Raw genomic sequence first — 24,248 nt, 5'->3', positions numbered from 1 at the left:
GCTACCCCTCAGCCTCCTAGTAGATGTGCCTATTGTATTAGTTAGAAAGGTCATTTTCAGAAACATTGACCTCTGACCTTGAACTCAGTCACTCTGAGTGAGGATTCACACTTGTCTGACATTTTTAGGAGATGCACCAATCGTATCAATTTTTAAAAATCCCAAGTGACGTCCTTCTTGTGTTATCGCACTCACAAGATTTTCAGAAAACCTTACCTCTGGTCCCTGAGTCTGAGGTCACTGATATTTTCCCACATTTGAGATGTTTTTGTAGATGCACAGTTGTGTCAATTTGAAACTCTTTCACTCACTTCGTTCTCGAGTTATCCCATTTCAGTGTCCACAGTGCGCGCCCACCTGCCCCTCAGGCAGGGTGACAATACCCCATCGGCTTTTTATACCTGAGGGGTACAAATGAATTAGTACAACTAAATGTGCATTAGGCTGATTGATGATTCTAAACTTGCTGTATCTGTGAATGTCTTTCTGTCTCTCTGTTAGCGGTCAGTAGGTTGACAGCCTGTCTACCATGTACCCCAACTATTGTCCTATAGCAGCTGGGATTAGCACCAGCACAATTGTGACCCTAAATTGTATAAGCAAAAGAAAATAAATTGATGGACATAATAATTGTATCAGCAGACAATTAATGCAGACCTTTACATTTTCACTTTTCGACTGACTCCCGTGATTTAGACGTAGCATATAGCTTTCTCTGTGTGTGCCAAAATCTTGCTAAATCCCGCAGTATGATATATAGGCCAAGTTCTGTGGCTTTCCTGCCTCTGCGTGTGCTTGGCTGAGCATTGTATTAGCCTGCATAACACAGTTGTCCTTCACTGCCGGTGTGCTTGTAAGTAATGGCTTTAATGTATCATGGTGCAAACCGTGTGGCGTGATGGCTCCTTCTTAGTTTGTAAGAGAGAGGATTTGTAGAGAGAGAGAGAGAGAGAGCGAGAGAGCATGGAGAGATGTTAACCAACGCCTAACAAAAAATGTGCGCCAAGGTTAAAAAAGACAGAAATGTGGGTTTTTTTTAACTCATAAAAGAAATAGTTTTTTATGCTGCACTGGTCAGTGTCAGGCATAAAACAGAAAAGGAAATAGAAGGAGTCAGTAGATCAATGTTATGTCATCGAGTTTGTCTCCAGCCTGAACTGTGAGCAATTGGCTATCATTCATGTCATAATTCAGTTATTGTTTCCTATTATGCCCTGGGGTGGTGGGAAACTGATTCGATACAGTCTGAATACACATTAAAGTCTGCCAATTTTACTCATGGACATCGTCTGAATGGCAGAGAGTCGTGAGAGAGACAGGAGGGAGACATTAATAAGCAAATCTGTTTCTGGGTAATTCCTGCGATTAAATTATAAAGCGACACGTATAATGACAGTTTAGCTGGCTTAATAATGGTAAGATACTGGCTTTAATGCACGATAAGCTGAAAGGTATATCGTGCACCTTCACAATTTGGACAATGTATGAAACATTTCATTACTGGTGGACAGTTTTATCAGAAAGTTTGAGTTATTCACAGTTAATGTAGTGAAGGGGAAAAATGCAGTATTTGATACTGGGTTAGTTCACTGGTTAAGAGAAAAAAGGTTATTGATTCCAAACCTCCTGGTTAACCGGTGACTTATTATGTTGAGTTAGGTTTGCCCTCAACCAGTTCAAAGACATGCTCGATTAATTGTTAGGTGTGGATATGAGACTAAACGTTTGTCTGTGTCTCTGTGTTGACCCTCTGATCGACCGGTGACCCGTCTAGGTTGTAGCCAGAGTCTTGACTATAAATTGAACTAGCAGTTAAGGAAAGATGAACAGATGGGAGATCCCCTAGTCACTAGTTTGGTAGATAGCTATAAAGCGGTAATAAAATAAATTGATTGTATTACCTTTGCCTAAGCACAGGGGATATTTTAATAGACAGAAGTTTTAATTTAAAGCTACTGTTAACCTGACATATCGTATTAGTCTGCTGTTCCTGTTGATTACATATTAAAAAAAGGAAATTAATTATGGTAGGCTAAGTCATCTATTATTGTATGAAAATGTAGTTAACCTTTTAGGGCTTTCTTGCCGTTGTAGCTTTTCTCTTTGTGCGGTTATTCTGTTTGTGCCACACGGCTTCATAACGAGGTGATTATGTTGCAGTATTCAGTGTTATGCCCCCCACACTTCTTCTCGCAGCGACTGGGCTCAACAGTTTTTGTGGCAGAAACATTGCAGTGCAGGTAGCGTAAAGAGTGGGTGCTCTTTGGAAACTATTTCTACATGCTAAATGTTAGCAGTGACAGCTTTTATCACTTGTGACATTTGGTTTGTCCCATTTTGAAGCCTTGAGAAAAGCATTTTCACAGTCGTTGGCGTTTTCAAACTGGATGCGAGGATGAGGGGTCAATCTGCGCACTCATTGGTTCTAAGTCACAAGTCTGCAGCCAATGAGCATATCCTAGATAAAACTCCTTTGTGGACTTCTAATGACTAAAATAAAGTAATGTTTTATTTATTATGACCAAAAATGGAAAAGAAATAGTTGCACAGAGGCAACTCCAAGTTTTTCAGACAAATTTGCTTTTTTATTTTAAATTACATTTCTTATTTTTAGAACTTAGATGTTTTCGACTCTTCCTGAGGTGATGAGATTTTCACATTCAGGTCAGATGTTCAAGTATCACTGCTGAAGGTGATGACAGCGTGCTGGCACACTAACTGTGCAGTTAACACAAAGTTTGACAAGCTTGATTTCACTCAGCCACGTCATATGAAAGTAAAAGATAGAGTATTTTGTCTCTGGCCTGTCAAAGATGAGGTGAATTTTATTGTGATTGCATTAAGTTGGGTTTTAAAGCAATTCTTAGTCTGTCTCAATCTCGTCTGAAAGCCGTGGCTTTCCTTTGGTTAGTGTCATTGCTTTTATTATTATAGTCATTATCATCACAAAGTCATTCATCTTTCAGATAGTGTGGTGTCATGTCCCTGTGGTGACAGGAGAACAAATGCAGCCTTATTGGGCAAGTAGCCAAGCGCCGTAATGAGCTGTCACAGTGTGAAGATTGGGACTGATTGCCTCAGACGTCGTGAGGTTGCAGATCATTTTTAGAGCACACGTTCTCAGTCCGTCAAGGACAAATGTTGTATAAACTGTAGGCATTTTTATTCCTGCTCTAAGAAAGTTGTGAGAAAGTCATGCGCAACATACATGTTTTATCTTTAGTTTACTAAAACAATCATTTGATGTGATGCAGTGATGCCTGCTTTTGAAAAATCCAAAGTTAAAGGCAGTAGATAAAGTGCTTTTCAAGCAGAAATGTACTGAATAAAGACCCTGTTTAAAAAAGAAAGATAAAAGAATTAACAGAGTAATTGGGCTAAACTGTCTCTTAGATGGTAAGTGCTCTCTTTCTCATTCGATCTTCCTCCAATCTTTCATAGCCTGCAGGTCCTTTCAATAGTTGCCACCTCGTGCTCGTGGATCAATATGTTTCTTTGGCTTTCTTTCCTTTCTTTCTATAAGACACCAACAGATCCGGATTGATTGGTGGAAAAAATTGTGAAAAGCTTTAGTTATTTTTATTCAACCCCTTTATTTGTTCATGTATCGTATTCCTATAATCCTAGACCCGCCACCTCGCAAACCTCTTGCCACAAAATAATCAGCCACTGTTTATGGCTGTGGCCTGATGTAAAGCCGCAGGGAACCATTACTGTTAGTTAGTTCACCATGGGGCTGAACGAAGACTGACTTTCATCAGCACATGAAGAAAAAAAGAGACTCCATAACTCCCTCTGCATGGTATGTCTCGTAGCCCATTTATTGACCTGATTAGTGTATTTCGGAGTGAGTGAGAAGGCATCCGGAGATCATTACTTATTTGTTTGTTGTGTGATTCTTGTGTGTCTGTCCTCAGGCTCTCCACCTTTCCAGTTTGATTTTCCAAAAAGAAAAACGAAGATGTGACTTTTTCACCCTTGTCTGTTTTTTTGTGCTCAATTTACTGCCTAAGATAACAGCACTAAAACCCGAGGCAGCATGAATGAGTAAATGACAGTGGTTATTTGACTACAACAACAGCTTGTGCTTGTCAGCTACAGTACAGCACCCCTTCACCTTAGCAGCACTCCAGTTACCTGCCTTGGCATCGCGGGAGGTGAGCCTGTAACTGCACATCTACAGCATTTTGTGATGGCAGAGAGGGGAAAATAGAAAGCCTCCTGCAGAGAGCACTGAGAGAGTACAGTAAAGTGAGGCAGAGCAGGTCTGGTGGGCTCTCGCCAAGATTGAAGCAGCTGTTATCTCCTTCAAATTGTGAGGCTGCACTATTAAAGTGACTTCAGCAAACATCAGAATGACACACGAAGACTTTCTTAGCCTTTTGTGGCTGTGTTTAAATGATAAACACAACCTGAGCATCACACTCAGGATTAAACAACCAGCATAATGTTTTTTAAGAGATATTGGAATAAAAAGGATCAGCCAGCTGTGGCTCAGGAGGTAGAACAGGCTGTCTAATAATCAGGAGGTTAGCGGTTTGATCCCTGCCTCTTTAACTCTGCATGTCAAAGTTGCTAGATGCTCACACACATGTTTTATTCAAATAAAAGGAAACTTTTATTCAAGTTTCGAGCAAGCATCACATCATTAATAGATCTACATATGCTTGGGCTTTACACCTCATCAATAATGTTAACGCCGTCACTGCTGGGACTCCCGGGAGAGGTACGAGTGTCGAACACGTGGACTGTGCATATGTTTTTTGTCCACAGTGGATTTTATTTAATCAAATAGAAACACTTCTAACCAGCAAATAGGCCCATATTTCCAGCAAATGATGCTCCAAATTGTCTCTGCGTCCACAAAATCAGCTTCACAAAGTACAGTTGCTATTTTGTTTATCGCTCCAGGGGAAAGTCGGTCGCATGCAGAAATCCACTTACTGTCTTAGATCATATAAGCAGTATAGCTGAATTATGTTTAAGGGCAGATTTGCACTTCAAGTCTAAAAAAATAAGTGTTTTCAGGGCAGGCTTAGTTAAATGGATTATGATAGATTTAAGTGCAACTTAAGTCAGTGAAAAAGTTTGTTGAAAAAGTACTTTGTCCATAGAAAGTTCATCTGTTTTCAAAATAAACAGAGGCATGGATTTAGTCACAGTGCCTGAGGTCTGTACTTGTAGCTATAAATTGGTTTCGTCTTAACAGCCTCAGTGTTACAACATGCTTGAAATTTCACTGAAATTATGCTAATCTGCACTGCAGTTATTTTTATATGAATAAATTAGCATGACTAACTTGTAGCACCACTTTGTTTTTCTCACTAAAACTTGTATATGTGTTCAAAGGACGAAGGCAAGACATTTGTGACGCTTTATTCCAGTCTGCTTGTCAATGTGCCAATAAAGTTACATTTTTCTGTCTTCCCAAATTCATCATTGTATCAAAGATCTCAAAAACAATGTGTCCTACCACTACAAAGTGGCCTCAGAACCACTGTGAACACCTCCAGCTTCGAGCTTCTCCCTGTTGTTAGATTGCTGCGATACAGAGCTGTGTGGGAAACGCTGCCATTTCCTGACACCGTCTCAACATTACATTCAGTCTCACAGCCCACCCACTGCTCACAGTCTGTGGCTGGAAAGCTGCGTTTACAGGCTGAGATGAGTGTAGCGGATCCTGGGGGAAGGGTCTGTATGTCCAGCAGACATTCAAAGAAGTGACCACAAGCACAGAGCCAAACCGACAGACGCCGATGATCAGCAAAGAGCGTGCCTGCAGATCAAAATAAAAAGATTGCTCTGCCTGTGGGCCAGCAGTCGTTTTGTTTCGGCTTACTGCACATTTGGTCTTTTTTTTCCTTTAAGCATCAAACAGTAGAATTCCTCTTTACAGACTTCAATAACTGGTGTCAGTAAACCCAACATTGTGATGTCTTCTATGTTCTTTTTCTTCTGTGTGAATAAATACAGATGAACATCTAAAATGGTAGATTGTATGAAATTTGAAAGCAAAAGAGAATGTCTGTATCGTCCTACCTGTGTCCACTATATTGTTCTTGAGGGAGGGAAGCAATCAGTAAAGGAAAAATAAACCAAAGAATAAAATACAGTTTTTATGTTAGCATGCCATACACAAGTAGTGCGTGTGTTTAGCGGCATAAATGTGTTTTACATAATCCCATTGTGGCATCAGCTTTACTTTTAGAGTTTAAAAGGCAAATACCTAGAATCAAATTCATTGCATGGGGTTATAAGGACTTGGTTTAAGGCTTGGGTAGTTTTATTTTTAGGTTATTGTTAGCATCAGGGAACTGCTTATGGATAGGCTAAGTCTCCAGAATATGACTGTAAGTTAGTGTAATGTCCTGAAATGATGGAACCATGAGAGTGTGTGTGTTTGTGTGTGTGTGTGTTGCCTGTAGCAGACTAGCTGTCTTGGACTTGCTGAGTGTGACAGTGGCTTCTTCAGAGTGGCTGATGGGCTCCTGGTGAATAAGCCACTCATGGGGTTTCTGTGTAAATGGCGTACTAGAAGCAGATGTGTGTCATTTTTGTAATATAACCAACACTAGCTTACTTGACAGATGTGTGATTATTTCCACTGTTCAGATAAGGCATTCGTCTCCTGCTTTATGAAGTTACACTTGGCATGTGAGGAGGCTTCAGTCAAATCCAGAGTTGGTGGAAACTCTCACCCAGTTTGAGTAGTGTGTGTGTTGCTGACAGTTTTTATTTGCTTTCTGGTTCCAAATAACAATTTGGAAAAAAGCTGTAGGAATAATAACTGAGAGGATTCATAGGTTAATAAGAATTTACATGTGTACATTTGTTTCAATGTTTCAGTTTTTCAACCTCTACCTTTACAACAGCATTTGTGAGTTTACATTTTTCTGTCATTTTGCATTGGTGCTATTCCAGCTTTTACAATAAATAAATACACACATTCTCTCCCATTACTGTTTTTGGGCTACAGTGTGAGTATTGTAACTCAACAGTAATATTCCACAATGGTGCACCATGATTGAGCAATTGGTGGTTGTTACGTACGGCAGATTTGCTTCCAAGCCCTACGCACAGGGTTTGGTTGAAAGGATTGAGACATTTAGAAAAGAAAAAGGTCTTTACTCTGTGAAATGAAAATGAAATGAGTAGATGTCTGAGCTAACCGTGGGCTTTCTAAAGGAATCACTCCCTGTATGGGTTTTTCCAGTTAATCTAGTCTATAGATAGTCTGTGGGAGCTGCACAGTTCATTACATGTGTGTAAAACCAAAACCCATCTGTGTCTTCATCGCCGTAATAACAGTAACACCAGTGATAGTGACAAAACTACTCCCCTTCATTTGTATTTTGCAGGACATTGAACATGAGTAGGCATCGTTTTATGTGATGCAACCATCTTTACATACACATTAATGCTTTTGTAGTAGAAGCTATTTTCACCATTCTTTGGGTAACTCCTGACGTTGCATCTAATTTAAGTCTCAGTTTTATAACGTTACTTTGTTGAAGGTTAATACCATTTGTGTCTCCCTTTGGTTTCCCTCAAGGGTCCTCTGTTTGTAAAGAACATGTAGGTGAGTGGGAAGATAGTTTTGCTACACAAGAGCAGTGATTCTCAGAAACTGGGTGAATGAATTTCTTGTATACCTGCGCCCAGAAATCAATATGTATTGACTATGTTTTGACTGCCAAAGCCTTTTGTTTGTATGACTTGATTTTATTTTATTGTCTTTTTCTCCTTATAGTATAAGTGAGTGATTCTTTGGGGACTTTTCATTGTTAGTGGACTGAATCCTCAATAAGTATTAGACAGACAGGCAGATAGTAGACAGGTCAAGTCATAAAGTGGAACACATAACACACTTTGCAGTTTTGTAAACTATACTCTAATAAGAGCCAACAAAAAAAAAGCACAAAAAATGTATATACTTTTCTGGTTGGCTTTTATTGAGTCTATACTTTGTGTGTGTGTGTTGTGGGTGTGTGTCGGCATGATTTCACAAAGAGGGAAACCCGGCCAAAGATGAGCCTTGTACTTCAAATGTCTATTTCCTTGGGTATCCTGCTGTCTCTGTCTCTTCATTCCTGGAGGAGCTGACCCTATCTCGCCTCTGTCAGAGGGCAGTTTGGATAACAAGCTGGGGAAACAAGCTAGAATCAAGGTGTTTAGGAGCGCTTTTTCTGTGCCTCTGACACCAGTATTTTACTTAGCCTTTAAGGTGGAGTTGCCTGCGTGGTAGATCAAACTGACAGATGTTTTTCCTCAGGTTTATTGAATACATAGAATAGCGCTAGACGCTAGATATTTTTGGCCCCTGATCCTTGTTATGTTTTATGGACATTTTATACTATACATATTTAGCACCATGGCCTGAAATCATATAATTGTGATACCTCACCTCGCCCACATGTCTTCAGTGAGCAATCACTTCTGCAGATCTTTCTTTCTTTCTACATAGCACTTTAATTCTTATTGTTTGCACTGAAGCACCGCAGCAATTTCCTAATGTTGTAAACCTCAACATCTGGCAATAAACCCCATTCTGATTCTGATTCTGATTCTGAAATTAAAATGCCTGTAGAAATATATTTTGAGTAAAATGACCTGTCCTTGTTAGCAAGCTGGTGCTTTGCCAGCAAAATTACAGCACAGCATAACATTGCTGTTAAAACAAAATATAACTGCACAGAATGCCTTGAGGAAGGTGAAGCTTTGTAAAATGGTCAGACTAGTGGCCTGAAGTGCAGTGCTGTAAGAGAAACATAACCTTCTAGTGTTTCCTGTCACTTTGGCAGTTCTTTATGTCACTTTTTACAAGCATTACTCACAAAGTAAAAAAAAAAATAAAAAATTGGTATTTGAATCAGTACAGACAGTACAAAAACAAACTGTGCATTAAATAAAACTGAAGTTACAACTTAACAAAACATAGTAAATACATAAAAAGCTGAAGAATCTACAAAATCTGCCGACCATCAGGGGCATCCACACAAGACGCGATGCACAGTGACGTTCTTCAACTTCATGTGACAACAGGGGAAATACCTGCTGGCGATGTGAAGCTGGCAGGTCCCGAGTTAAACTTTTCTCAACGTGGAGATGAATAACTGAAGCGACTACCAATGAGTGGAAAGGATGCTGCTGATTGATATAAGACAAGGTGGTAAATACATCAGAGGGTTACCAGGGTAACTGAAGCCCGGAAGATCTGCTGGTGACCTACAGTTGGTTACATCTCCTTTAACAGTACTGATAGAGCATTTCACTGCTTTGAAAGCTCAGGATGGGTTTGTCAGGGCCTGTATTTTCTTAACTTAGTGCATTGAGATTAAATGAGAAAATGTGAAGAAGGAAACAAAACTACGAAAAAAACAGCCTTGGAAATGTGATCTGTGGATGTTATGAAAAGAAACAGGTGAAAAATAATGAGATGAGTAAAGCTGCAAAGGTGTTTGGGCATTTCTATTTTCTTTGTTTGCAGCGCTGTGCACGCATTCACCTGGTTTATCGTTTCTGCAGAGGAGTTGTTAGTGAACGAGCTGTTACCAGGGCCTAATTGTGTGAGGCCCCCTCAGTCAGTTGAGCTGCATTGGCGCCTCCTGGCCTCTGCAGTAAAGATGGGCCATGTTGGCAGTTGGCCAAAGCATAAATAGAGATGCAATTCCAAATCCCAGATGGCGAAAATAGTCAGACTCCATTCTACCCAGGGCTTTTGGCTGCCAGTGCCAGCCCAAACAAAACACTGATAAATGTTGTGCTTGACTAGAGCTGCATTATTTCAGGATGGTCAGTGTGGGCCAAATCAGTGTCAGTGTTATTTTCCTGCAGGTGGAGTTCATTCAGTGTGACACATAAAAGATATTACATTCATGGTCATGAGAATGTGGAGCATTTAAACCATAACATGGTGATATCGTGATGTATTTCTTTTTGATGATGTTAAATGAATAAATGACAGTGGTAATGTTTTTTTAGTAAAGCAATCATGGTTGTGTTAGAGACATAATTATGTCAGAAAAGGGTCAAAATTCAAATAAGTCAAAAATATTAGTGTCAAATTTCTATCTGCTGAAAGCACTTATTCACAAAGCTGGAAGTGCCTTTCACTGTTTTATAAATGCTTTCATTTCACCCAGGTAGATGTTGGTCATTCACTGGACTTTTTTCTATTTGACAATGTAAAAAACAAACAAAGAATAATTAAGTAAGAAAATCAGTAAGTTAAAAAATCACTGTTATAACAGTATTATATCCAAGGTCCTCAGTTCATTAATTCTGCTTCTTCTACCAATTGTTTTCCTTAGAGAGTGGCGCAACATTTAGAACAGGCATGATTCCCAGATGAGTTTGGTAATCATCTAAAATTTTTCTTGGCATGTTTTATTTTTCAAATATCACAATAACTAATAACTGAGAAATTTGCCAGAAACAGTCATGTTTCCATTAAAATAATAGTTTGGCATATGATGATGATGATGATGATAATAATCCATGATTAATCTTAAAACAAAAAGCAAAGAAAATAAGAAATGTGTATTTGCATTAAAGGAGCCAAGTGGGGTAATGACAATAGTAATAACACCACCAGCGTACAGGGAGGGTACATGGGATATAGGATGCTGTGCCACTACCACAAGGAAAATTGGACTTGCACCAAGAAATTGTTGTCGTGTAGGACAGCAGAATGGACCTGACATTTGAAAAAGAAGGCCGACCAAATTTTAGATAGCGACAGAAATGGTTCAAATATAGTTTTAATATCTGCAGTGAGATAAAAAGTTGGGTAATACAATGCTGCTGAATTCTTTGAAAGCAGCAAATAAGAGATACATTTTGACCTTGAATCAGCTTATTCAGCAAAGAGGAAGAAATTACTTTTTCATTTCTGAACACTTTTTAGTTAGATATATTTAAAAAATCCGAGATGTGCTAAATGCGACTATGCAAAGCTAAATTTGTCAGTTAATGGGGAATATATATGCTCAAAGCCTCGGGATGTCTAGTATCTCAATGAGCCAAAGAGCCTCAATGCACTAATAATTTTATGGCCATGGCCTTACTCGGTTTGTGCTGTCAATTCTTATATTCTGGGTGAGATGGCTTATACATGTGTGCACTGTAGGAATATGAAAATTTGCAATTTTCTATTACAAAAAGAGAAATCCTGTTTTAGTGGCTTAACACTTTGTTTTCTTCACCTTCATAGCAACAGTGCTCACAAGCACTGTCAGGAGAGGGGCAGCCAATTAAAAATACAGATAGGGAGCTCAAAGGGAGAGGAGTTGTTTTAGGCAGGATGAACTGAGTGGCAGTTGGTAATCACTCAAAGCTACTCCAGTGGAGCTGGAAATCAGCACAGTAATTTGTCTTTATATCTTAAAGAATTGAGGTTGTCAGTGATGTTAAAAAGAGGGTTTGGCTAACGGACATTGTCATTGACCATCGTTGTTCACTGACTGTCAGATGTGACAGCCATTACTAAAGAAACTGAAAAATTGCTTCACCACAGTCAGCAAGCCTGTGTCAGGATGTGAATTGTTGTTTTCATTCAGTATAAGTTGTTCGCCCTCACCTTGGTTAGTCTTACCTCTGTTTTCTTCTGCACCTTTTGTCTATCTGGTTATTACATCCTTGTGTCCAGTCAGTCACTCATTCACCCCAGGGCCCCAACTTCAACATTACTGTGAGGTTGTCCTGTTTGACAAGCTTTTCAATATTGTTCTGTCTTTTTTCCCCTAGTGTGATTTTTTTGTCTGTGACATTCGGTCAGTTTGTAGACTTCCCCTTCTGCCTGCTCCCCATCTGGATTGTTTGTCTTGCTGCCTGTGCTCCTGTGAATTGTTATCGCTGGTTATGATTTTTGATTTTTTTAAGCACATTCTGTGTTGTTGTACTAGCTTACGTATCACTTTAGGTTTAGAAATACACTGTGGACAAAAGGACTGGGCACCCACCGGAGCTTGGATAACCCATGATTCTAAACTCATAGCCAATAATATAGAGTTGATGTTGGACAAGAGAGCCTAGCTCACAGTCTCATTACTAGTTTATCACATTTTTCTTATGGGGTTATGGTTAGGGCTCCGTATTGGGCAGCCAGGTTCTACACCAAACTCATCCAACCACACTTTTATGTACTTTGCTTTGCGCACTGGGGCACAGTCATGCTCAAACAGAAAAGGGCTTTCCCCAAACTGTTCCCACAAAGTTGCAAGCATGAGATTGTCCAAAATGCTGTGGTAAGCTGAAGAATTAAGATTTCCTTTCACTGGAACTAAGGGGCTCCAGGCCAATCTTAGAAAAACATCCCAATAGGATTATCTCTAATACACCAAATGTTACAATCTGCACAATGCAGTCAGGCAAATAATGTTTCCCTGGCATTCACCAAACCCAGACTTGTCTTTTAGACTGATGGATAGAGAAACATGAATTGTCACTCCACTGGTCCAGAGTTCACCAGTGGCTTTACACCAGACCATCTGAGATAAGGTGATGTACGGCTCACAAACAGCCATGGAAAACTACACAACAAAGCTCCCAGCTGATGTTAATCCCAAAGGAGGTTTGGAACTCTGCACTTATTGAGTCAGCAGAGCATTAACCACTTTCATCAACATTTCCTCTCACCATTTGGTGAACGTCATCTGTAACTTTATGTGGTCTGACACTGCGTGGTTGAGTTACAGTCGTTCTTAAATGTTTCCACTTTGCAATAATGCCACACGCTGCCTTTATTTATGTATTAATTTATATTTTTCATGGAGAGAAATTGGCTGTTGTTTTATTGATTTTGAAGAAATCAATAATACATGAAACTGAGTATGAGTAGTCCAGTTAGGTAGATATCACCAGTTCCCACTTCATTTTTATTTGTTCTGTATTAAGAGCTTTTGTAGTATTTTTGTGACCTTGTAAGTAGATATAAGAGCAGAAAGTAGCCTTGTAAGAGTACATGTCTCTTCTGATTTTCCCTCTTTGCCCATCATCTCCTTTTACCTTTTCCGTTCACGTCATTTAAGCATTCTAGCAAGTGTACCTGAGTAACATTAAGGAGCTTGTGGATCAGACTCTTTTGTTCCAAATTTCATCAGTATTCCCTTCACACATCTGCTGTGGAGGCTCCATCTGTAAGCTTAAAATGACACTTAAGGCCTTACTCTGAGTGTCATTCTTCCTCCAGGCTGAGGGCTCTTCACATTCTGCACATCCCAGTTTCGGCAGAGCCCCCCAGTCTGCATATCTTCAAAATGATGAGTGTTTTGTTTCTCAGATACTTAAACCTCTGCAGTGCATCCTAAGACACCTTTTCCAGGGCTTCTGGAGTGCTGCTGTGAATAACTTCTCAGTAGGCTAATCCCACTTCAAAAAGCATGTCCTTGGAATACACTATTCTTAATCCTGCATTCACAGCTTCATGCATCATCATCTCCCCTGACACATACACCACATGTGCACCACTGTGAAAACAAGCTGGGATGAGATGAGAAGTTTTTTAGTCATCAATAAAACCGGTATGCTGCTGAGAATCGAATAACAGAATCTCAACTATATTACTGCGACTACACGTTTCACAGACGCATTGGATGAAGTTTCTCTTTTAACTGGTTGACTGACTTCATCAGACCCTTAATAGAAATTCTGCCTTTTGTGGTGATAGTCACTTCACATGACTAAGGAAAGGATAGACTGACAGCACAGACTGACAGTGGAGACAGGCACTTCCTTGTTCTGTCTTCTATCGCTGACTCAACTTGGAGAGACAGGGCTTGTCTTTGCTTCATGTAGCATAGACTAGACACATTTCACCGGACTGGGACTTTGCAAACCCAACATCCAAAGATGACGGTCCATATACAAAGATGCATTTCTGGAGACCTGTTGGCACAAAAGGATTATAGAAGTTTCCACCAAAAAATCCACAAAAAGAAAAAGTTCTACATTACTACTGTATTTACAATATGTGCATAAATGTATAATGTTTCTGAGTATATGCTAAAGCTTATTTAATCAAGACCTCTAGGTTGAAATGCAGGCAGAAAAATAATATCATGCATTTAGATTTTATAATTGGCATAACAACTAAGCCTTAAATCTGCACTTAAAGCTCAATGGGTGGTGTATTTTTTCCACTGAGATATGAGCAGATGCATAACATTAAAACAACCGTGTGGGAGATGGGATACATGTATTTTCACAAAAGAAGTAAGCAAGACCATTGCATGATTGCAAGAGCAGCATGAGATATGTTGTTCTTATCAAAACTGAAGTAGTGCCGTGCCTCTAGCTTGACCTGCGCCGTATATAATATCACATAAACTACCTTTGCCACTGAATGATAACATAATCTACTGTTGCTGCTGTATGTTCTTTAGTTGAAAGAACTGAAAACTATAAATAATCATCATCAGACATGAAATTCTTGTTCTTGTAACTTCCTCACTGGTACATAGCCCATTAACTAAAGACATTAGTATTTTACTACACTGGTTATATGCTTGTCTTTTGGGGGGTTTCTACGTTTTTTTCACCCATCGATTGCAATCTATTTTCAGTATCAGATCAAACATTTACAGCGCGGCTATGAATCACAAGATATCAGTAGCAGCCTGTCCCAGAGGAACTCTAACCACTATTGCGAATAGCATGATTACTTCCAAGAAAGTATGGGTGTCCAAGGTCAGGGGTTAATTATGTGGCAGGCATAAACAACCGGTGATCCACTTAATTGCTGTCGATCACGGACCATAGAGGTCAGACCACTGCTCCATTCTTGCCTAGAGGATCAGCTTGCTTACCAAATACTTTTGCATTTGCTGGCTAAGTAACACAAAACAGATAAGATGAGATGAATCTTCCCCAGGGGAAATTTTTCATGTAAGCTAAATTACTGTATGTCCAGATGCAAAGACGTAACACTGTGAAACAACTCCTTATGAAAACAAAGTCTTGACTAACCTCCAGTTCTGTGGCTTACAGCGCCTTGGCAGGGGCATAAAAGAAGGCTTTACCCAGTCTTGCCCAACATCTGTCTGTAATTTAATGAAGGACGTGGGTGTGATGTAGGGGCAATACTACTGGGACATTACCTTTCATTCAGCTAATTAAGTTAGGGGGCTTAACAAGTTAGAGAGGATTAAAGGCTTTTAGCAGCCGTTTATTTCAATCATTTATGTGATTTAAGTTGTTGTTTGGGCTGTTTGGACATACTGATGCCATAGCCTCTAGATACAGTCCAATGGAAACTAGAAGCATATTTAAATATAATTCTGCTGTGCAAATTAAGCTTCCATAGACCGTATTAAAGAAAACACCAGACCATGGGTGGTGAATAGTGCTTTAGAAATCCTAATTTTCAAGATGTGACCCATTAAATACACTTGAAAGCAGAGTTGTTGGTCTGTTTAGTTATGGTGAATGGCTGTACTAGGGGTAGATGAAGAGTCCAGTGGAGCCCAGAGTTTGGGTGAACCGTCTTTATACAGGCCTGATCCTGCTCCCTGGACACATCATAGTCAGTTTAATACTTGGAGCCAGTCTTATTTCCTGACACACAGGACTACTCATTGCTCTCCATATTGTCTGGCTTTTTTTTTTTCAGGGAGCAAGATGTTCCAGTGAATTGACAAGAGCATGATGATGGTATGACCAAAGGCTAAGGAATTTTATTAAATTGTTTTATTTTATCTTTTGGAGATGTGATAATGATGAAATTTTGACAAATCAGAAATATCAAATTTAAAGAGACACAAATGAATAAATTATGATAAATTACCAGGGAGTACCATTCAATAGAGTCTTAGCTGAATCAGTCTTGTGCAGGCTCTATAGAAACATTACACGCTTCATTGGTCTGGCTGGACAGTCGGTATACAGGTTCACATTTAATTGCCTAAAAATAGAAAACAATTAATGACATCGTTAAATGTCAGCTGGGATTGGTTCCAGGCCCCTACAATACAGATCTCAATGAGAAAATGGGATGGATGGATTCTTTTATTTTTTTCAATCCAATTGAAATTTAAGTTAATTCTACTCATGCTAGTTTGCTAAATTGTTCTGATTACAAAATTCAGGCCTTAATGAAACATGTAGAATGGTGGATTTTGGCTAACTGTGAGTGACAAACCACCACGTGACTCTGTTCAATTCATGTAAATCAAGTTTATTTATTGGCACCTTATTTATTTATTTTATCGCTTCCTGTTTTGCTTTCATACTAATCTTTTTTCTTGCCATCTCGATCCCTACCTTTTCCTCTCTTCTCCAGTTTCTACCAGTTGGATTAACTGCATCCCCCAAAGTAATCCCCTTTCTCCCAACTGATTTACTGGCAAGTCTCACTTTCCCCACGCTAATCTCCTAGGAGCTGATGGCCTTTCATAAAAGGAAAGCAAATCGCAAAGATGGACTAGCTGTGTTTTCCTCTCTCTGTGGATTGTTGTGCTCTAGGCTATTTGAGTGGCCTAGCCATTTGGCTTACCTCTATAATTGAACCTACTGGTGGCAACAAGCTATGTACTTGTAGCAACAGCATCACATTTCTAAGTGGTGTGATTGCAGTTGTGAAATAACCGTGGATGTGGATTGTGCCTGTGTGCACACTGAACTTTGCAGAGTATGCTGTTCAAGACCTTGTGGGCTGCAAGGAAGCAACATTTGTGCTATATATTTTGAGTTTTTCATAAAATTTTAATTTTTTTATTAGATCCAGAATCAGTCAATTCAGCATTCAGTTAATGCAGTGATTATACAGTAAAGTAGCTTTTCTGTAACTGGTAATTGAGACTGAACTTTAAAAAGGAGACAGCATTTGGTAGAAAAAAAACTGATAAAGAGATGAAAACAGATGAACGTGCAAAATTTAGATATTTTTGGTGGTTATGGTGTGATAAGAAATGACATCAAACAGAATCCCTTATGTAGTGAGCGAAAGGCTGAATGGAGACATGGGAAGAGGCCCGCTGAATAACCTGGATGAAACGGGGATGGGAAGGAGGAGGGATACATGACAGACAGCATGAGAGACAAAGTGACAGTGACAGACAATTCATTTAAAGAACAGAGGCTGGAGACTTGATTGGCTCACAGAACACAGACAGATCGGTCACTGGATGAGACTACCAATGTCAAACTTTCAAAATGAATGGATTTGACAGCAAGTGAAAACCAATGACAAAAAAGCAGAGCAGCGAATAGAGCTTATAGCGCCATTAACACCCCCCCCCCCCCAAAAAAAAACAAAAAACAAAACAAAACAAAAAACAAAAAAAACCTTTAGTTTAATGTGATATGAAAGGGGTAACTGTTTCCTCAGTGGGTAATAATCATAATCATGATAATCATAAGTTTTTGTGTTTTTGTAATTGTCAAGACTGCCTAAAATTGCTGTTTTGTTTTGAATATCTTCATTTAAACAAATAAAAGCTGACTTGCTTTTGGAGGTTTTGAAGATTGATAATTGTAATGTGATTATACAACCCGAGTTACTACAGTTTAAATAAAACATATTCCATTTTCACTTCATTTACCTTCTCTAACCAATGTTTCATTCTGACAAGCATGTTTTTGCTCATGTTTTGCTAATAATGTGTTGTCAGGGTGAGAGTAGTTTCATGTAAAGCTTGACAAATCTGTTTTTGACTATCCAGATATTCCTTTGTTGGTTTGGCATGTGTTTTTCACTCGTGAGATGTGGATATTCGTTTTTCCAAAATGTGGAAATAATTACCATCTCAGCTTGGGCGAATGACATCCCTCTCGCTCACAGCAGTGATCTTCACACTTCAGTTCACCTCATTGCTGCCAACTTAGCGACTTTGATGCTAAATTTATCAGCTTTTCATGCCCTTTTACATACTTTTTTTTGTTGTTTTGTTTTATGCGCACAAAAAAATAGTCGCCACTACAGCTTTCGGAGACCACTGTGTTGCTCTTCTGCCACAAGCACACCTCATTCTTCTGATCTGATCTGTTGAAGAAATTGCAGAGAAGCAAGTAGCAGGGCCTGTTTGTGTTGCTCCCCTACTGCCATAATCAGACTGTCCTATACTACGCTTATCAAAGCACAGTTAAAAAAAACCAACACAAATCAGCTACTGTGAAGCACAATAACACCTAATTACTGTACTGTTTGTATCTGATTGTAGCAAGCAATTTGGAGGTTAAAACACAGACATTCAAAGGTTTAGGCTATCTAACCTTGAACAACATTTATGCAAGTACTACAAAATAAATCAGATATTTTTTGTTGTTCAAAGTGATTTCTTATTTAAAGTGGACCAATTATGAACATATTTCAGCTGGAACAGGCTCCCAGCTCGCCCCACAACCCTAAGATGGTTAAGTTGTTGAGAAAACAGACCTCATTACTCTGCTCCTTCTTCTCTTACTAAGTGTATTTTTTGTGATTGCAAAAGTGTCATGAAGTTGTTATTGTCTCTTTGGTTGTTTTTGCTTTTTTCCTGTTCAGATTGTAACCCAGGCTCTGACTTAGCATTCAGTACATCTCTTCAGTCGTCTCACAGTTGAAGACTCTAGTGCATTCACCCTAGTGGACAATGAAAAAGATGTAATCATGATGTAATTTTGGAGGAATGGGACCGTGCAGCAACTGAAAACTGAAGTTTTAATGGCTTTGTATTAAAATGGCTCTTTTTTTTTTTGTGAAGCAGCGAAAAACAGCCAAGCATAGACGTGCACAGACGATCACAAACTGCCTGTGTAATGATTAAAAACTAAAAGGATACTTGCCACAAAATTGTCATGTGGCTGCCAGAGATGGAGCTGACAGGCTAGGACTGTAACACATTGAAACATATTCAGTGTATTTTACAATATAATCAAATATAAGTAAGCCATGCTGTTTAGATTTGACTACATATGGTTCAGCAATTCTGTGTGTTGTTGTAGTCTGTTCTTCAAGATGAGGATTTGTGCTCCAACTGTGAAAATGTGCACTTATTGTTGTCCTCTGTAAAGCACACGCTGGCTAAGTATTTATATAAGACTGATGCATTGAACTCTACAGGTTAGGTTACATTGCATTTGAAATATCGGTATTTTGGTTCACAGCACAGTTGATTTATCATCGACTGCATTACACAGAAATGGCTGTACACCCAGCCAATTGACAAATAGCAGAGCTTCAGTAACATTATCTCTATCTGAAGTGAGATAACTGTTACATTACAGCTGTCTAAAAATAAATAAAAAAAAGGAACACAATGTGAGATTGTGCTGAAGATTATATCTAATTTTAAATGTCCGATAGAAGACCGACACACAGGCAAACGTCCTGCATACCAGATAAAGGAAAACAGTGTTTGTTACGGTGTGTTTCAAGTTTAATCTGCAAAACTTTATTATGTTTTGGGAAATGCTTTACCGCTCAGTTTCATCAAAATATAATTTTACCCAAATACAGTTGTCTTGCAGTTTGCCTTTAAATTACTGAGCAATAACAAAACATTTCTCACATCTTTCTCTCTGTACGTCTGTTATTTCACTCCATTTATTTATTTGTTCTGCTCGACTGCAGATTAAAGACGTTCCTGCTTCTAGTCACACCACCACATTGACCATTATGCATGAAGACCTGACTATATTCCTCCTGAGCGTCCAACATTCCCCCTGAAAAAAAAAGATGTATTTTGAGATAATAAAAGTGACTCGCGCTATTGTGTACGCTACAGATAAAATCTTAAAGCGATGAAGCACCATAACAGACTTACTTTAATCATGTTTCACTTTCTTAAGCTTCCCAAATCTCAAGCCTAGTTACACATTCATGAAGCCAAAATGTACTTATAACTCGCAGACAGCCCAGGGTAGGTGTTAGAGGAGTCTTGTAGCAGCCATAGGCAAGTTTGGAAGTCAAATCATTAGAAATTTGTTAAAAATTGTTCAAAAGTTCACCACTTTTCCTCTCGCTGCTTCAAAATCATCCCTGTAATTTCTTGCTGTTAACTCTACCTGTAACAGAACAGAGTGCAAATGGGGTGTAATGGGTGGGGTTGGAGTTGTGTCACCTTCGATAACCAGTTTGATGAATCAGTCAGAGAAAATCTGTTTCGCAGCGCAATTACAGAGCAAAGGTGATAACGCATTCTGCTCTCCTGTATCTGTGATACTTGAATGAAGAGACAGAGGATAACAAGCACGCTGGAAAAAGCTTCTGACAGTGGGGCAAAATTGTGTGTCATCACCGTCTTCCACTTTAGTGTAGGTATTTTATAGCACCATAGATATACAGGAGTTCAGCTGCAGTTATTCTGACTTAGAAAAATAACATTGTTAAATGTGATAAATTTGATGCTTTCTAAGTGGATGTTTGTCTGTAAAGCAGTGGCCCACACAAGTCTCCCCTCTCGTTGAACTTTTGATATTGTAAGACAACGACAACAATTTTTTTTCCTAAAAGAAGTTTTTTTTTTGCATATATGGAAATATTAGTTATTCAATTATATTCAGACGACTCCTCGAGTTATTGAGTAATGCATTAAGGATGGTCTGAATCCACCATTGGAATAAAGAAAATAATGTAACCAAGTTAACAAGTTTCTATTAATTTATTATTTTTTTAGTACATTCAGCATTTATATTTAGTTCAAATTCAGCAATTCAAAGTTATTTTATTGGCATGGCAGTTTTTAAATAAACGCATATAATTAATATATAATTCTATGCATACTGTATGTGTATGTGTGGAAGATGTGCCTTGTCCTTCTCCTTTGAAATGTCTATTTAAATTTGGAATTGGTTAAAGGAAGTGTTCCTTACCTCACTAAATTTTTTACACTTCAGGAGGAAAATACATCTCTGTTTCTGTTTCAACCTTACCTATCAAACAGTAATCACATGTCGGGCTTTCTTTATGTTGCCATGCCTTGTTGTGTCTTTCTCGTTTGATTGCCAGTTTGTTTTCACCGAGCTTATACTGGCTTAGGATCTGTCTCTGCTTTCTGTCTCTGATGGTAAGGAGATATTCTTCCAATTCATAGTCTTTGTTTAGCACTAAATAAAACATGTGAGTCTGCATTGGGTTTTAGTTTCTTCTTTCCAGTGTTTCAGATAGCTTTCTGTGCGTTGTTTTGATTTGGTTCACTCTGATTGGTGTTTGGAAAGCAGTGTTGTGAGACTGATCAGCGTGTGTTCGAGAGGAGGCAGCGTAGTATCAACACTAGCTGACACATGGGACTCTTTTCTGGGATCATCTCTTGGGTTTGGAGGGCTTTGCATTGGATGGTGTCTTGGGGCCTGGATTTAAGATGATTAAAAAATGTGAGTGCTCTCGTTTGAATGTTAATTGTCAGTGAATATCTGCCTAATTCTGCTTGACAGACATTTGCTGGTGTGTTGCTGTGTGTGTGTAAAGCGTATATAGAGAATTCTGCATGTAGAAATTTCAAAGAGTGTTTATCTCAGTAGGTATAGCTCTGATGAATAAACCCCATACTTTGCTAACCTAAGTAGGCTTTTTGCAAACTACCCAAATGATGTGGTATGTTCTGAAAAAATACTACAAAGAAAGTAAACTGTCAAGAAGTGGATTATATTCTAGCAAAAATAATCTTCCTCTGAGTTTTTGAGTTATTAGTTCCAAGAAACCTGTGTCTTTGTGTGAGCTTCCATGTGCACACAGAATTGAGAAACACGCAGAGAAAATTCAATATGTGCTCCCTACCAATCCATTTTAATGAAGATGAAGTCTTTGTAATTGCCCACGTCTGCTTCATATAAATGAATGCACTCTCTTTTTTTCTTGCCTCTTCCAGATATTAACGAATGTGAAAGGGACCCGTGTAAGAATGGGGGCATTTGCACAGATCTGGTTGCCAACTATTCCTGTGAATGTCCAGGAGAATACATGGGGAGGAACTGTCAATACAGTAAGTACTCCTGTTTCTTTTTTTGGCAGTGTTTACCTTCTAACTCTTACAACATACCATTGATTCGAACAGCACACCTGATGCTGCAGGTAATTGCACTGCTGGTAGTATTACCGACACAAAGTGATCGATCAGAGAAAAGGGGGGCTGGTAATTCTCATAAAGAGCGTCTGTCTTCTGCTTTAGTGCTTGGTGCACCTCCCTTTGATGATAGATTTTCAATGATATGCAAGTTTATCAACCCCTTAAGTCCAGAGCATTTTAGGAAAATCCCCACATGGAAAAAAGCAGATTTAGTGAGTCACAGCTGGAAGACCTTGGGCTCTATGAATAAGTACACTTGGGAGAGTTTTGAAGTACAGTTTGAAGTATCATCCTTATCATCAGTTCAGAGTAAGATTTGAAAATTTTCACCTAAATGTAAATAGCAGCTTTATGCAAATGTGACATTGATGTTGTTGTGCGTTTTAAAAAATGTAACACTTTCTCTGAATAAGACATCATTAAGACATTATAAGATATTGTAATGCATAACCATTAATTATTATAAGCACTAAAAATAATGTATTTCAAGTCCAGTATTCAAATGCTTGCCTTCAAACTAAAATAACTGAACTACATGACACATTATAACTACTATGACTTAACTGTTTATAAAGTCACAAAGAGATCCATCCCTACAAACCAGCATTCTTATAAATACCCAATTCTGGTGTTAATATAAAGTGAGATTCTTATGCAAAGTGACTGGAGGAGGTTATTATTAGCAAAGCTATGACACTATAACACATTCTCAGCTATATTCTTTGCTGCTTAGTGTTAGACACAAAGAATCAGATGACTACCAAAACCTTATCAAGTGTTTATTTTCCAAAACACACAGTTCCAACACAGAAAACGGCACCGTCACAGTAAACACAGCTGCCAGTGGTACAAGTGGGAGGTATTATTGAGTATTCTCCCAGGACAAGTTTGAATGTGAAACAGAAAGTGAGGCTGATGTTGTGAGTGAGTATGTGAGCTCAGCCAGCTTGTATTGGGCAAATAAAAGCTAAAGTGAAAATGATCAGTATTATTAGCGTCGCCAGAAGAAAAGAAAATGCATTTTAAGGCTTTAGTGATGAAAGACTGCAAATTTTGTGCGTAGCTATCAAATGTTTACTGATGCCATATAAGTGCCTGAGACTTGATGCCCTTTGGTCTTGTGTTGGGGAGAATATGGTGCTGCCTAATGTAAGGTCAAATTGGCTCATGCTGACTTATGCAGAGTCATTTGGGATGCTGGCTGCACAGAAAAAACATGCATTTTGTGTTGCTGGTTACAAAAACACAGAAACCTAAACCTGAACATAAAGGGTCTTGGAAATGTTTCATATGTTCTACAAAAGGCCTAACAGAAAATTGCTTCTGGGCTCTTATTGAAAGGAATCAGTTGGGTGTGAGGGTTAGATTTCAGGTGAAGAGGATTAATAACTGTAGGAGCCACCCTGTGAACAGTGTGCTTTCTGAGCACCATTAAATGTAAAGAACCATACAGTTAGACTCATTTGGATAATGGCACCATTCTTTTTATTTTGTCTGTGTACATCACCACAGTGCATTTTAATTACACAACCAAGATTTGACTGAAGTGACCACTTAAAGTTTTTTCAGCAAGTATTGCATTGCTTGTTTAGGAAAATATATATATATATAGCCGTTTTTATACATATTCCCCATTTTCACAGGCCCCAAACAAACTGAATTTAAGGATTGTTTTGATACTCGGATGAAAATCCTTCATAATCAATAACTGCCTGAAGTCTAGAAGCCATGTATTCACTGTAGCCACCTTCAGCTGCTGCTTGCTTGTACTGTATGTCTCTCTGTTTGGTCTGTTGAGTTCAAATCAGCTAACGGTCACGTCACTGGTTCCACTGGCAGGCCTACATGCCCATGTCATAACATTGCCTCCACTATTTTGACAGGTAATGTGGTATGGTTTTCGAATCACGAGCTGTTTCTCTCCTTGTTCACACTTTTCACTTCCTATTATTCTGGTCTAAGTTAATCTGGGTTTCATCTTTTCAAATGTGTTGGGATCTTTGTTGTTGTTTTTCCCTCAAATGTGCAGATGTCTTCTGGCAAAGTCTAATCTAACCTTCTTGTTGAACAGCGGTTTGCACCTCGTTATAAACTGTCTATATTTCTATTCATGACGGCGTTGACCATCTTGATTGTCGACCCTGGCAGTAGTACACCTACCTTCATGAGAGTGAACTCTGTCTTTGATAACCACACACACACACACACACACACAAACACACACACTTGTGTGTGTATATATGTATATATATATATGTATAAATATAT

General features: G+C 38.8%; 1 protein-coding gene across 2 annotated transcripts in view; it reads left to right on the top strand.

Annotated features, from left to right (window-relative positions):
* edil3a (EGF-like repeats and discoidin I-like domains 3a) overlaps positions 1-24,248 on the top strand; it is a 120,519-nt gene that overhangs the window by 43,071 nt on the left and 53,200 nt on the right. For both annotated transcript variants that reach the window (XM_005722319.1, XM_005722318.1), the window contains exon 4: positions 21,783-21,896. In XM_005722319.1, coding sequence (XP_005722376.1) covers positions 21,783-21,896 — 114 coding nt within the window. The remainder of the gene's footprint in view (positions 1-21,782; positions 21,897-24,248) is intronic.

The sequence above is a fragment of the Pundamilia nyererei genome, unplaced genomic scaffold (genome assembly GCF_000239375.1).
Source record: "Pundamilia nyererei isolate P.nyererei 1_Seehausen unplaced genomic scaffold, PunNye1.0 scaffold00006, whole genome shotgun sequence".
NCBI lineage: Eukaryota > Metazoa > Chordata > Actinopteri > Cichliformes > Cichlidae > Pundamilia > Pundamilia nyererei.
The sequence above is the reverse complement of the archived record's forward strand: the minus strand, read 5'-3'. Positions and strand labels throughout refer to the sequence as shown.